The following is a 14,967-nucleotide window of genomic DNA, read 5'->3' as shown; positions in this document are numbered from 1 at the left end:
CCAATACATGTACCTACTTGGTGTTAAGGTACGAGTCCCATAATAAAGATACCGTTGTATCGTAGCTGACTAAAATTTGAGTTTTGCCTCGGAGCGGACAATCACAAAATGTCGGAATTGCGACATTGATAAAAATAGTAAAACGTCTATTTAACGGTACATAGTTGTTCATTAATAAACGTATGTTAGCGTTATAATTCAATTGAGTTTTCGTACATTATGGCTAGGAAACCGTTTTATCAAGCTAGAATGACAATTAGAATCAAGGAACGAGGCGACTTATAACTTAGACTATACCGGTCGAGGTTTCGTTTACCTAACCTCGGAAACTTGGTTACTAGTACATAGCAAGCCCATACTTGGAATCCTCATGTAGTATGTACAAGAAAGCTTGAGGTAACCAACGAGGCAGCGAGGCTGGCTTTTATACAACAACGACAATGATAATCGTATAACATTACCTATGCATAAATAGGTATAAATAAGTATAAACTCCGAGTCTTTACCTAGGTAATGAAGTATTCGAGATAGTATGTTTAAAGCAGCGGGCACGCTATACCTTATTGAGTCGGCAGTGTCGATATTACTACCTAATCTACCAATTTTATTATAGGGGACTTTAGGGACATAGGCGCCTAGAATATAGCGCTTGACCTAGGTAATCCCCACCTTAGGCCGTGATCGGCGACTTATCTCTCCGGCTTCTTCCATTAAGTATCGTTCCATCACCGAGCTCCCCTCACCGATAGCAGATTTCCGGATTTGGGACTGTCAAAACCATACGAACCCCATTGTATTCGTCAATTTGTCTCAATCGCACTTCAATTGACTTTCAATTGACCCAAAATGAAGTCCTCACGAGTCCTAATCCGAGCCCGAAAGGGCGTCCCCGCGTTCGGTACCCCTCGGCAACAAGCTTGTCTATTCACTCAAACCACCACATCCTCCTCTACACGAAGCAGCCCTTCAGCAACAACACTTTCCTCACGAGCGAGTCTTCGACACCATGTCCTACCCTCATCACGCACAACAATGCCTGTCCGAAGCTATGCCTCGACGAAAACTCCCGAAGCTCTGAACAAGACGCCGCTGTTCGACCTCCACGTCGCGCGTGGCGCGAAAATGGTGCCCTTCGGCGGTTTCCACATGCCGGTTCAATACGCAGACCAAAGCGTCAGCGCCTCGCACCACTTCACGCGGAGCCACGCCTCGCTCTTCGACGTCGGACATATGGTACAACACCGTTTCGAAGGACCCGGCGCCGGGTCTTTCCTTCAACGTATAACACCCGCCGGTATCGACGCACTACCAATTAACGGAAGTACATTAAGCGCATTGCTTTGGCCTGGGACTGGGGGGATCGTGGATGATACGATTATCACGAAACTTGGGGAGGACGAGTTTTACGTGGTTACGAATGCCGCGTGTAGGGATAAGGATCTGGCGTATTTGGAACAGCAGTTGGCGCAGTGGGAGAAGGAGGGGAGGGGCGAGGTTAGGCATAAAGTACTTGATGGCTGGGGACTGGTTGCGGTGCAGGGCCCGCTTGCTGAGGAGGTACTTGGGTTGATACTAGAGGAACCGACAGAGGCTGATATTCGGAACTTGTTCTTTGGACAGTGTTGCTTCGTTAACGTTAAAGTTGATGGAGGTCGGATCGTGCCGGATGTGCTTGTTAGTCGCGGAGGGTACACGGGTGAGGATGGGTTTGAAATCTCGATACGGCCGGAGGATACTGTGGCTGTGACGGAGACACTCCTTAATACTTCTGGATCCGAGAAGTTAAAGCTAGCGGGTCTAGGTGCCCGGGATAGTCTACGCTTGGAAGCGGGTCTGTGTCTTTACGGGCATGACTTAGATGATAGCACGACGCCTGTTGAAGGTGCGCTGAGCTGGATCATCGGCAAGGAGAGGCGTATCGAGACGGATATCGAGAAAGGCGCATTCTACGGCGCGGATATAATTCTCAAACAACTGACGCCTAAGAGCAAGGGTGGAGCAGGTGTTGAGAGACGCCGTATCGGTCTCGTAGTCGAAGGTGCTCCCGCGCGAGAGGGTGCTGACATTGTGGACGCTGAAGGTCAGAAGGTTGGTTCCATCACAAGTGGATGTCCGAGCCCGACGCTAGAGAAGAATATTGCCATGGGGTACATCAAGGACGGACTACATAAAGCTGGTACCGAGGTTAGTGTCGTGGTCCGTGGCAAGACGCGTAAAGCGGTTGTTACCAAGATGCCGTTTGTACCGACCAAGTACTGGAAGGGTCCTTCAACGAAGGCCTAAGGGGGGTGTGAGATTTTTAATATCTCATCCTTTTCCCATATTCGTGCTTGTTTAACATGGGTACTCGCTGTTGTCATTGCGGTGACTTGGAGACATAGAAAAAGGGTGGGTATGGGATGTATATATGAGTATGTACGTATGAGTTTGGGCACCAGGCGGGTAGGCATTAGGCATCTGAGAACTTCAACAGCAGCATTCTAGGGCGTCAAGGGGATACCCAAATAGGTAGATACATGACTTCAACGAAGATCTACAATTTATAAATGATATGATTTCATGGCTTGTGATTGGGACTGTTCCGATTGGGGGTTAATAAGTCGGTTTTTTCTATTGGTTAGGTTTAAAAAATACCGTACGGTATATGGTATACGGCTCCTGATTATACGATGATTAGACGTACGTTGCAAATTAGGCTCTTTCGAGTGCAATACAAGGTAATCTGTAATATCTAACCAAGAACCAAGTCTACCTCGAAGTATTCAGCTGCTTCGTTGGGCAGCTAACAAGCAAGGAAGATATTCCTACTACTCTAAAGGACCAGGAGTGTACACATAGGCTCTTCTAATTTTATCTTTCTATTCTGCAGGAGTTACTTAGACTTGCGGAGTTACAGTAGTGCAAACTTGCTAGATATCTGCTTTGCTAGATGTCTGCTTTGGGGGAGCCAACATGATCCCACGTGAGAGAAACAAACGCTTGTTTTGGTAGGTTAATGAAAGCATATGCTAGATATCGATGTATAGAGCTCGAGGATTTCTGTTCTCCTATAGGATAGCCTAATGATAACAAGACATAGTTCCTATATAAGTAGAAGGCAATAGATAGCTGGGGAGCATCGAAGGATGAAGTAGTAATAAAAGGGATTCGGCACTATAAAATCACTCGAGTACTACAATGTTTATTATGTATTCCAGCTATAAAGAGCATAAACCCATGGTTTTACTTAATCTGTGTTTCAAGGTAATATGTAACCGGGTAAGGGGACAAGCACGAGTATATGGGATCATTGTATTAAGGCAAATCCGAGTATGAGAGCATGTGTATGTATAATATGATATCCGTCTTCGATCTGCCTTTCGAAAAGCTGTATCTAGGTTCATCATCGACATATTAATCGTTCCTTCGAGTTTTGGTCTCAAGGCAATGCCATAAAAAGATGTATCAATACACAATGTACCGCCCTTGCTCGGTTGGTATGACGAGTCTGCTCGTCTGCCTAACCGCCACGAATGAGCCAACCTGACTGCCATGATGTGACGGACAGTGCAGAATACCAGAGGCAGGAGAAATTCGTCCGTGAGCCGGAAGACCAGCTAGTTCCAAAAAATATATATACTATGACCCGGCTATGTCCACTGTGTTCCGCCGATTCCATCAAACATTTGTTCTGTCTCCCGGAGGCAAAGGCTATTCAGCAGGGGTTCCTTTCCTCATGATATAATACTGCACGCCGAGCTCCTCGGCGCACCCTAATTAGAAAGCAAAATTCATCGTGAGGGGAATAATGATAAACATAAAGTGAATGAGGAAGAGGAAGCAATCAACCAAATGCCGTCGCTTGCTGCCCGTTAAAATGCTCAGATATCCCAAAATAACGCCTACCCGCCAAGCCTTTCTCTCATTCTCGACATTATATACGCCCGCGTTAGAAGGTCCAGTTTTCTAACATGGCGGCCTGTCGTCGTTTCTGGGTAAGAGTTTTTTGTGACCCTTCAGCTCCCACAATTTGTTCTGGACTCTGCTTCCAGTCATACCCAGGCGTTCTCCACCAACCACCAGTTTGTTCCCATGCTGCCTTATGGGCGTAGTCAAAGGTATCTTCTGCCCCAGTATCGCACCGTTCTAAACGCATGACGCCCCCTCGGGATAGGTCACTTGACAGTGCGATGAGGTCATGACCTCCATTAGCAAACCCGACACCGCTAAGCTCACCAAATATGTCAATCGTCTGTCGGGTGTTAAATGTTTGCGCATCAATCAAATTAACGAAGTCGGCCTCTTCGGCGGCGACTAGAATTCTTTTCCCGGACCCGAGAGGGGAGAAGCGTAAACTGCGGGCACCCGCCATCTGGGTTCGGACCACAGCAATTGACTCACTTTCACCCTTGCTGTTCTTCCATCTGCGAGCATCCCATATTCTTATGCTCCTATCTTGGTTCCCTGTAGCGACTGTCCAACCATCTGGTGCCCAATCACAAGCAAAGCCAAAGTCCCTGTGTCCCTCAAGACTTTGAAGAATCTCACCATTCTCTGCATCAGTAATGATCAAATTCTGATGGTCTCCGACTATGGCACGAAGCCTCTTGTCCGGACTTAGAGCGGAACAATTCATGGCAAAATCGTACATGATCTCCGAGGTGATCTTATTCGTAGCTAAGTCAACCGTTCGAAACCCAAAATCATTGGAGGCAAAAGCGGCCACTGGCGTATTTGAGTGTCGTGAAGTGTGGATTTGTACGTGATTGGTGATACCACTGTTGTGGTTTGTTAACTGTCCCTCATGGGTCTCAATTTCTTCGCTAGCTGAATTTAAATGACGGTAATGGTATGAGCCATAGAAACCACCTGCAATCAAGATATCTTCATTGGCAGTCAAAGTGGATATGTTACCACCCGTGTGATTATCAAAGCGTATCGCCGTCTGATCTCGTCCCGTAGTAGGGTCATGTTCCCTGATTGATGTGAAACTTGGATAGAAAACCCTCGTACGTGATGCGACACCCAAGATATTGCGTAGCTGAAAGTGCAAAAGGCGCACATCCCGCCTAATATCCATACTTTTGAACCGATAATAATTCTCAAGGGGGCGCAGGCGTTTATCGGACGAACTATTGTGCCATGAGTCGGAGTTCGGTCTATTGACATAGTTATGGAAGCTCGTCATACGGCGACGCCGCGCCAAATGCCTCGGCACTCCTAGGTCCTCCCAACTAATGCCCTGGAAATCGTAAGAGTCGCCTCCTAACTGTTTGTATTCGACTCGCCGAGGGCATTCCACTGCTAAGCGACGGATCTGTTGACTAGATGGAACGGGCGCGGACGCGCGAGGCTGTATATCGGTTTGACTCTGCCATTGCCAAAGGTCGAGGAACTGCATCACATGCGGATTCTCAGGGCCAAGAGACATAGGATTGGCATTGCTCAAAGCCATGGGATGTAGTCCAGTAATCGCAGGATCGATTTCCTCTTCATCTTGAATATCGGGTAGCGGTGGGATCGGATCTAAGGGTTGGAGTGGTGATTCAACGACGACAGGTGGCGAAGGTGGTGCCACCAAAGGCAGAGTATCTTGATGGAAGAACCCATTGTCAAAAGGTGGCGGGTCGTAATTCGGATCGTTGGTCGGATCGCTAGAATTTTCCTCCATGAGGAAATCATTCAGAGGCACGCCGCCCTCTTCTACATCAACGTCCAACATATCGTGGTTGCTATCGGCGCTACTAGTTTCGTCATCCCCGTCTTGAGTACCGTAAGCGTGGCCTGGGCCGGCATGCGCAGTAGGTGTCGGGGCGTAGGGTGACCACTGAAGATCGGTCATAGGACTGTCGAGATCAGATAGGTCGGTTGGGTCGGGGATTTGAGGCTGAGGAGAGGACAGGAGTGAGGCATCTTGGTCGATCTGGGGACGTTCTGGAGAGAGTAATGGAGAGGCGGGTGGGGAATTTGGAGGGCGCATCGTTGTTGGAGGTAGTTCAAGTCATTTGCTAATAAATTCGAGCCTAACCGCCTTAGTCTGGGGGGGTTCACTAGAATGAACCCCGTGTTGCCGTGTTGCTTTTGCTATTTCGAACTTGCCGCCTATTCTTATTGGTTCGCGGAATAGGGAGGTAGTGAGAAATAGACTCACACGTACATACACCCATATATATATGTAGATATATATAGGTTATATGTACAGGCAACTAAGTAAGCTTGCTCAGTAGTAGTAGAGTAGACTAAGGACTAAGGGCTGGTAGGTAAGATGGGAACTCGGATGGGATGGGCGGATCTTCAGCAGCAGGGCGCCAAGATGGTTCAAAGGGGAACGATCTCTTAGTCTGCGGCTATCGAGGGAGGTATTATGCTAGGTATGCCAGGTATGCTAGGTAAATGCTGGGTGTATGCTTGGGTACGATGGGTATGCTGGTGGATGTAATGTAGTACTACCTACATTTAGTATATAGTGGATACTACCTAAGTACATGCGTATGTAGTACAGAATAGGTCATATAAAATAATTGAAGTAATGAAGATGATACCTTGTAGGTAGTCATATAAATACGTACGGCTAGATTTATAAAAGAATGACGTTCAGCAAAGCAAAGAGATAAAAAAAACCTTGGGGAGATTACAGGATAAGAACTAAGGTAGGGCCAAATCCAAAATATTTAATACTGAGGGAACCTTAAGTTAAGTTTGATGTTTGCGGAAGCAGTGGAAGTTGCGCACTGGTATCCCTATCGATCGATTACAGGATATAATGTACTGCACAGGTGAGGTGAGATAAGAAACGGGTCAGGCTTTGCTTTCCAAGGTTAGTGATGATTGATGATGATTGACGGGGGAAGGGGTAACCGATAAAGAAGAGATAGGTAGATGCCTATTTGCGCGCGGCAGGTGGGGAATAAAGTTGCGAATAGCGCAACGAGTATGACGGGGACACGCCATAATTTATTTATGTCACCTACATGCATAGGCCTATACATGGGTATATAGGTTATAACTTGAGTATTATACAGTGCTTTTCTTAACTTTCCTCCTAACAGATTCAACATCTCTATCTACCTTACCCACCGATTCCCATGCGGACATGCCTAGAGACATATAATGTACGTACATATATAAATTGACAGTGGGGGTTCCTTTTTTTCTCTCTTCAATGTCTGAAAAAAAATAAGAGAGCCATTTTCTGGCCTGAGTTACATGTACGTGGTGCACGGCACCCCATACATCACATGTCCGGGTCCAGCTCCCTGCATGCGCCCAAACATGGTAACAAGCCGATGTTACAAGTAATGAACTCCAATTGCTCAGAGCTCAGAGGATAATACGACCGACGGACGCAAGAAAAGACCTACCGTCCAAATCGACGATGGTCTCATATGAGGATGCGACGTCATTCCATCCCCTTCCCATATACCTATACACGTATATGGTTACCTAGATATATACTACCTACATGGTTGACTTCCTAGGAAGTCGGAGCGTCAATGCTGACAACGATCATCTACGTAGGCAAATGGGTAAGTAAGCAAGCCATGACCCCCTTCTTCTTTTTTTCTTTGTCTCTCCCTTCCCTCTCCCTCAAATTTCAAGTATGATATATCACTTTAATCCTAGCAGCACCATTCTATGGAACCGCCCGCCAAGTACGTAACAACAAAATACCATTCTCTTCCGAACTCTTCACTTGTCAAAACCGGTGAAGCTGTGGCTTTTTGGTGACGAGTCAGCATTTAATTTTGCAAAGACTAAATGTATCACCAACTGAGACATCTAAGGCGAGATTTCATTTTGACCAGTTGGAAATGACCCTTCGCTCGCCCTCGCACGGTTTTATCCTCATGTCTTTGCGCATGGGGGCTGCGTGGGATATGTATGCACAAGACATACATACCGGTACATGTATATTATAGATGGTCCCGCAGCCATCCCTAACTGCTTCAGGACTCACCGCCGGGCATACTTAGAAAGTTATCAACCGAACTCTGGAGCCCCCCAGACAAGCAGGGCCGAAAACAGACAGCGAGAGGAAACAACTCCAACAAACAGATGTCGGTACCAAGGAAGCGGACACTGGGGAAAAGGAGAAGCAAGCCTTGAAGCAACGGGTCATGCAGACCCCGCACCCGCGGGTTTGAATACATACATTGACATTCACTGGGTGGGTTTCGAGAGCGGGACCCGTACGTTCCCAAAGAAGCGTGCGTTTTGCTTGTAGGCAAAAAAAACCGCTGATCTCTTGAAGATCAGCCAACCCCAACGACAAGGAAACAAAAATCGCAATAAAAATAAAAACAATCGCGAGGCAACGTGCCTACAGCATCTTCCGAGCCTCCACCATCAAGATGGATGGTGGCACAACATGATCAATTTCGTGCCCAGAAAACACACGACGCCGGCATGTCCCATCATCGTCACCTTAAATTACCTAGCACTAGTACACGCAATACCTAGGTAATCCACTCCTTGTTTTATATTATAGCTGGTTGGCCCGTCGAGTACCGGAGCTGGCTCCTGTTCCTCTTGTTCCCTTATTCTTTTCTTTTCGAAAATGCTTCCATCCTTTGAGTCGTTCTTGTCATACTCCGACGCAGGCCACGGCTAGTTGCAGGTGCATTGTAGTATTGGCTGCTCATCTTACAGTCAAACTTGAGATGGTTTCCCGATCCGGCTGCTCGCATTGTTAGGCGTTCTTTGGATTATCCTGCATCGCCAGTTGGAAGCAATAATTCATAATAAGCTGACGATTCCCCCTCGCCTCGCTTTACCAGGTCCTGATAAGTCTCGGAAGCTGGCTAGTTGTCTTAGTTCTTATTCTACTGACCGGATTGTAGTCAATTTGCGACCCGGAGGAACCGTGTTGAGTGATGAAAAGTGTATCGCCACCCAACTACCCAACCTATACAATATTGCCTGATGATTCAGGCCGTTTATACACGGAGTATGAACCGTGGAATGCGGACCAATATCTCCGCCAGCAGATCTCTCACCGAAAACTATCTTCATGATGACTTCGTGGCGTATAAAAACTCCGATTTCGACCACAATAAATTGCACTTCGCGACTAACTAACATTTATTGGAGATAGCCTCGGTATATACTCCATTGGAATAAAGTTGAACACTAGGAAACCGAATAATCGTCTTACTAAGACAGGCGAAAAATCGATCAAACTCACTCAAAATAAACATTGGGTCGGCCATCTTCGCTCGGGCCATCCTCTGTGCTACGAGTACGCCTTGCTTTGGACCAAACTCTCCCGCTTCAAAAGTAATACAGCCCGTGCGAGATCTCGTCACACATGACTTTGAACTAATTGGCAATGAAGATTCCATGGCTGGCCTGTAGCACGAGACTAACTGCCTAATCCCCACGAATGTCTTGCCCGTCTAATCCCACACGCGAACAGGTTGCAGCGCTAGGTCTTAGTTTTTCCACACGGGGCGTCGACGCTGTGACCTGGACCACGTATCTTGAAAAAGCAAAATTCCACGAGCAAATAGCTGGAGAACGCACGAAAGGCATTGGTAAAAATTTGAATTAGATAGTACCGTAAGGAACATGTATACTCCGTCCAATTAATTCTAGGCACGATGAAACCTATTGAGCTAGCTATGTACAATGTGGTTCGTGATAACGCTTGAATGACGCCGAATGCCCTTTGGTTCTCTATACATTCATTTGCTTCAACCCCATGCTATTAAAAAATATCGGACTGAAGGATTTTCGAAACTTTGCTGGAATAACGAAAAGACCGCCCGTTCTCCTTACCCCTTCTCCTTGTAGCAACTGCCGCCTATATACTATATATCAATACGTTTCGTTAATCTTCAGTTCCGCGTTTGACTCATGCATCCGAATAGTACTGATCATCATAAGGGTGATGGTACGACGCAGTATTGCCAGGATAATTACCACCCACAACGTTCTCCCTCGATCCCCAGTAGTTATCTCTAAGTCGTCGCTCTCGTTCGAACTCAGCCCATCGTTTCATAGTAATCTTGCTACTATCAAACTCTCCCTCATATTCAATACCAGCCTTCTTCGTCTTCTCTCCTGCCGTCTTTCGAGTGTCACCCCACGAGAAGTCGTCAAACTTCCAGAACGCGTAACTTGGGAGGACAAAGTTCCAAACTGGGAGCGAGATAAGGTAGATTAACATCCATACGACGTATGACCATGAATGGGCCGTGACAACGATAAGAACCGCTGGTAAACCGAGAATCAATGCAAGAAGTACAAGCGGTATGGTTTGTACAGGTCCTATGATAGAAGAAATGACTATAATGACGTTAGAGGAACGTTAATGAAGCCTCGGTAGTGTATCATGAACTTACCAACATAAAATGTGAAAGCAATAGCCGCGGGTAGCACTAAAGTACCGACCAACTCGATGAAAACGACAAATTGCATACTGAAACAGAAAGTACCACAGAGATCTTTGACAAGAACCAGTTCCATCAAATTGTGGATCGTGGAGTTGATCCATCTTCGTCGCTGAGATAGTAGAACGCTGAATTCATCGGGAACAGTGGTTTTGCATACTGCTTGGGGTACAAAGACTTGTTTGCGCTTGGGGAAAGTTCGTAACATGAGAGTAGTCAAGTATCGATCCTCACCAAGGAGCAAAAGATTCTTCTTGTGCAGAGTGTCGACAACATTCTCGGAATAATGCTCAACAACATCAGGATTGGCCAAAATGGGAACCCAGTAATTTTGCGCACCCTTCGGGGCTTTGATGCGGTACATGCAGAAACAACCTGGAAGACAAGTAACACCTCCGAAAACAGACTCGAACGACTTGGACAGATGGTGAGAGATGAAGTACTCGAATACCTGAATAGCCGATACCCAACTCTGCCTCTTGTTGGCGATCTTTGTTTCACCACAAAGTCCCATAATGTCGGGGTCGCGAACCATGGCGCAGAGCATGTGAGTTAAACTGTCGGGGAAGACCTTGGTATCGGCGTCGACCATGAGTACTGCCTCGTAATAATCGGGAGATATACCCGTAACCTTCCAGAGACCATTGAACATTTCGAATTCCAATTCTGTCATGCGCTCGTCAAACATAACCTTCTGCAAGAACGACATTAAAATGATTTGACTGTCACGTTTGCCTCGGTTGCCTGGCTTGGCCTTGGTAGCTTCGTCAGGCGTACCGCACTTTACCACTAGCATCATTGGAACTCTTTGCTGCTTCTCGACCGGGATAGCGGATTTAGCGCCATAGTCGTAGAATCCAGCGTAAATCTTGGCCATGTTGTGTCGTTTCGAACCGCTGGCTACAGCCACGTATGAAAATCCTTGGACTTCCTCGGGGGGTACAGTGTGATCCTTCATCATACCGAGCACAATATCAGGTGTCGCGTGAGACTCGCCCTTACCCTTGATCATACCATCGCAAATAACGAGGATGACTTTGTGGCTGTTGGGGTAGTCTGTCATCGCAATGGAATCCAGTGTAGTCCGGATACCCATCTCTCCTTCGGAATACGCCGTGACAAGGCAGATAGAGTGAATCAAAGGAAACCCGAAAGGTTGATAATCAGAAGGTGGTTGGGGTACCACAGCCTCATGGATAAATCCAGCAGGTCCATAACCGTCAAGTGGGCTAGCTGTGCTTCCGTACGGGTCGGAGCGGAGCATGCTCGACCTGCTATCATTGCCTTGCTTGTACATCGAGTTGGGATGAAGTAGAGGTCCAGTCGTAGCCTGACTCGCCATAGTCGTCGGGTGCGGTCGTCTAGAACTCCTATCAGTACCATAAACCGCAGAAAATCGAGATGTCGTCGGCAAGAAGGTGCTAGCACGTTTGCTAGTCCTATCGGATCCCATATAGCTGCTGCCAACATCTCCGGGCATTCGTGGGGGAGCTCGGTAAATATCTTCGGTCCAGTCTTCGATTTGTCGGTTTCGCTTCTTCTTGTCTGCCGTCTGTGAAGTCTTGATGGCTGCATATTTGCGGCTAATGAACCACTGGAATACCAACGCCAACCCAAATCTTGCTACGACAACGGAAAGAATTAGAATAAGAGATACGTAAAGAACAACTTGGGATGCAATGCATCCAACTGTATCTGTATCCACACTGCCGACTTTAATGGTCTCCTCCAAACACTGGGCGATCTGTTTATCCGCAGGTCTCTGGAACGCGCGTGTTATATCGCGGCCACGGATTGCCTGGTTAGAGACAGAGTTCTTGTCTCTAAGCTCCTTGAAGCGGTCTGGGATTTTTACTTCGGTTTCATTGAACCAATTGAGAAGATCAAGATCGAGGACATTTCCAGAGTATACGACCAAATTGCGTGAACTGTTCTTGATGTCATCCCAAGTGTAGAAAACGTCGCCAGTACCAGCAAGATCAAGGTAGAAGATGTCTCTGGCTTTCTGGGTGGTGTGACAGGCGTAACCAAGTTGGTGATACGGCCATGTGAAATTCGGTTTCGATGAGCCGTCCTGGTTAAATGCTGTGCACGGGAAATACCAGGCGAGCTGTTCCGAATCGCCGGCATCGTGAGGAACGTCCGAACCATCGGCTAATGTGATAAGGCCCTTGCATTTTCCGTTGACATTCTGGAAAAGAAAGCTGCCATCCATACCACCATATTTAGTGGGCAGATCGTAAAGAACATTGGGAAGGGATCCGTCCTGGCGACGCGGGATACCCAAAGCTGGAGGGTGACCGGATTTCGTTAGATCGTAGGCCACACCGTGGAATATCATGTAACCGTTGGAGACATCGTTGACATGGAGACGAACACCAGGTGAAGCGCAGACAGTCTGTTGGAAACCGAACGTCAAGAAACCAACAAAAGCCATAATATACAGAATGATGCTGATAAGCCCCATCTTTTCCCTCCAAGCTCTCCTCTGCGCCTTGGATCGAAAACCACAGCAGTCCAAAATGAAGTCAGGAGACCAGAACGTGATAATAGCGCAGTACACGTTCCACACACTAGGGGGGCTGATTGTTTCTTGTGGTTTTCGGTGCTTAGAATTCCTAGAGGCTTTGGAGATTTTCGGGCCTCCCGAATGTTTCCTTGTTGACACTCGAGGTTTGTGCTTTTCGCTGTCCCCACTATGTTGTCGTCGAGGTGGTGAACTATCTGAAGTAGCGTCGATAGTCCGATCCGCAGAAAGATCAGTCCTTCCTTCTATATCTTCAAAGACTGGATCGTTGCCCGTGGAAGAAGGGAGCGTCTCCATATTAGCGGCATGTTGCCTATAATAATAATTCGGGTGATCTTTATCGATCCTGTTCCTTTCAGGTCTTATTAAACTTCTTTTCCGTGTGGGTATACCAGCAGGGGAGTCCTCCGGCACAGTCGGGGAAAGAGGCGATTTATCTGTAGTTCCATGATGATTGCGAATGGTTTCAGCGAATGAATTGCCCGACGGCGCACGCTGGTGAGCAGACTGCCTTCTTCCAGGAACGGAGTGATATCCACCGGCGCCAGTCTCGATATCGGTAGGGCGGTTACGTCTCGATAGCGACTGTCGATAGGATGTTCGATGATCATAAGACGGACTCGCCGCCCCCGGTCGCTCTGGGAGCGACATGGTTCTAACTGAACAGTTGAATTAGATGAAGTTGACGCGTAGATATGAAGGGACTATATATAACGAGTCGCGCGGGTCTAGACAGTGTCCGATTATACACCGTCACTGCAAAAGCACGGATCGGTGGACGTGTTGCAGGTCGGCGCCTCACCCTGACAAGACGCGGATTGGCCCAGGGGGTAAGTAGAGGCTGGGATTACCAAAAACAGAACATGGTAAGAAGAAAAGATCTGCAGGAATCATGTATGTATGGAGTGAGTGAAGGGGGGCAGTTGAGATTGATGAGATCGGAAGTGGTTTTTTTTTTTGTTATTTTTCTTCCTTTTTACTCACCAGATTTTGTTGTGATGGGCAACTGGGACGAAATGTTCCAAGTTGACCAAGTTTTGGCGGCGGCAGCAGGGAAAGGAGAAAGATCCCTGCCACAATAGCAATGGTCTAAAAGCTTAAAAGCCCACGGGCTAAATTAAAGCAAAAAAATGGGGAGAGAAGTATAATGAACACCCGTGATGCGACTTCTCTCTAAATTTCCAACATGAGGCTGCGGCGCAGTCTAAAAAGACAAAATATTTGTCCGATTTAGCAGCGCATCGACAAGACAATAAACATCACCATGCGGATGTTGTTGGAGGTGCCAGTAAGCATCTGGAGGATTACGGACTAGCGGGTCTCAATGGGTAACGAGAATTGAGAGCGCCACAAATAAAGGGCGCTTAGCTAATCGATTCGCTTTCCCCTGCAGCCACTTGCGACGGCCGATCGCATCAATCGGAAGGAAAGGAGAAAGAAAAATTATTGGTATCGTTATCCGAGATGGTCAGCGAAAGTGCAGCAAACTTGTTGAAGCGAGTGGAATAATAAAAGAGAGTAATCTCCTAAGAAGGATAATAGCGAAGGCAAGCACCACCAAGGCAACTCGGAGATCGAAGAGACAATTAAGTCGGTCGATCAAAGGCGGAGCAGCGGTAGGTGCGAAGGTTGGTGGTGATGGAGAGAACAAAAACCAGATAGAGCCACGGCGAGGAATCTGGAAAGGGGGTTGCCAAGTACAGTGGCTTCTTCACAGTCTACCCCAAGAATTACTGTGTTTAACCTTACGTCATCATAAGAATATACTTCCGCGCTATGTACCTGAATATCAAATTTAATATGGATCTATACTCGTATACAAAGTACTCGCAGTGGATGGTTGTCTCGTGTCACAGATCCCCAGCCAACCTATGCCTGCAGAAAACTCGAGGATGACCCTGGCTAGCCCCGAAAGGGAATCAGAGAATTGAATACGAAGATTGATGAATCCCGAAGCAGGCAATTGTAACTGCATCAGGAATACTACCGCGCTTAGTCGAAAATATTATGCCATAATAGTTCTACTTCTTCAAAAACAAGTATGCAGAAAATTTTGCATTATGCCTTGAT

The 14,967-nt window shown here is 47.1% G+C and overlaps 3 protein-coding genes across 3 annotated transcripts; 1 reads left to right on the top strand and 2 right to left on the bottom strand.

Moving 5' to 3' along the window:
* The first annotated feature begins 590 nt into the window (after positions 1–590).
* Positions 591–2,547, top strand: F4822DRAFT_417204 (glycine cleavage system T protein). Its single transcript, XM_051459421.1, has one exon. The coding sequence runs from the start codon at positions 847–849 to the stop codon at positions 2,281–2,283; it is 1,437 nt and encodes a 478-aa protein (XP_051310841.1). The 5' UTR covers positions 591–846; the 3' UTR covers positions 2,284–2,547.
* A 1,183-nt stretch (positions 2,548–3,730) lies between these two features.
* F4822DRAFT_382249 (YVTN repeat-like/Quino protein amine dehydrogenase) lies at positions 3,731–6,502 on the bottom strand. The gene is made up of 2 exons (XM_051456421.1): positions 6,434–6,502; positions 3,731–6,185 (listed from the first exon to the last, which is right to left on the bottom strand). The coding sequence occupies exon 2, from the start codon at positions 5,957–5,959 to the stop codon at positions 3,929–3,931; it is 2,031 nt and encodes a 676-aa protein (XP_051310840.1). The 5' UTR covers positions 5,960–6,185; positions 6,434–6,502; the 3' UTR covers positions 3,731–3,928.
* A 3,074-nt stretch (positions 6,503–9,576) lies between these two features.
* On the bottom strand, positions 9,577–14,191 carry F4822DRAFT_382164 (glycosyltransferase family 2 protein). Its single transcript, XM_051456420.1, has 3 exons — positions 13,882–14,191; positions 10,323–13,738; positions 9,577–10,266 (listed from the first exon to the last, which is right to left on the bottom strand). The coding sequence occupies exons 2-3, from the start codon at positions 13,546–13,548 to the stop codon at positions 9,833–9,835; spliced, it is 3,660 nt and encodes a 1,219-aa protein (XP_051310839.1). The 5' UTR covers positions 13,549–13,738; positions 13,882–14,191; the 3' UTR covers positions 9,577–9,832.
* Positions 14,192–14,967: the final 776 nt, after the last annotated feature.

This window comes from Hypoxylon trugodes (assembly GCF_022578975.1).
Source record: "Hypoxylon trugodes strain CBS 135444 unplaced genomic scaffold F4822scaffold_9, whole genome shotgun sequence".
Classification (NCBI taxonomy): domain Eukaryota; kingdom Fungi; phylum Ascomycota; class Sordariomycetes; order Xylariales; family Hypoxylaceae; genus Hypoxylon; species Hypoxylon trugodes.
This window is presented reverse-complemented; position numbering and strand designations above follow the sequence as displayed.

Bases quoted from the DNA above. Each gene is read 5' to 3' on its own strand.
- F4822DRAFT_417204 (XM_051459421.1), top strand. From the start codon at position 847: ATGAAGTCCTCACGAGTCCTAATCCGAGCCCGAAAGGGCGTCCCCGCG.
- F4822DRAFT_382249 (XM_051456421.1), bottom strand. From the start codon at position 5,959: ATGCGCCCTCCAAATTCCCCACCCGCCTCTCCATTACTCTCTCCAGAA.
- F4822DRAFT_382164 (XM_051456420.1), bottom strand. From the start codon at position 13,548: ATGTCGCTCCCAGAGCGACCGGGGGCGGCGAGTCCGTCTTATGATCAT. The intron at 10,267-10,322 runs GTAAGTTCATGA...ACGTCATTATAG, and splicing joins TGCTTTCACATTTTATGTTG to TCATTTCTTCTATCATAGGA.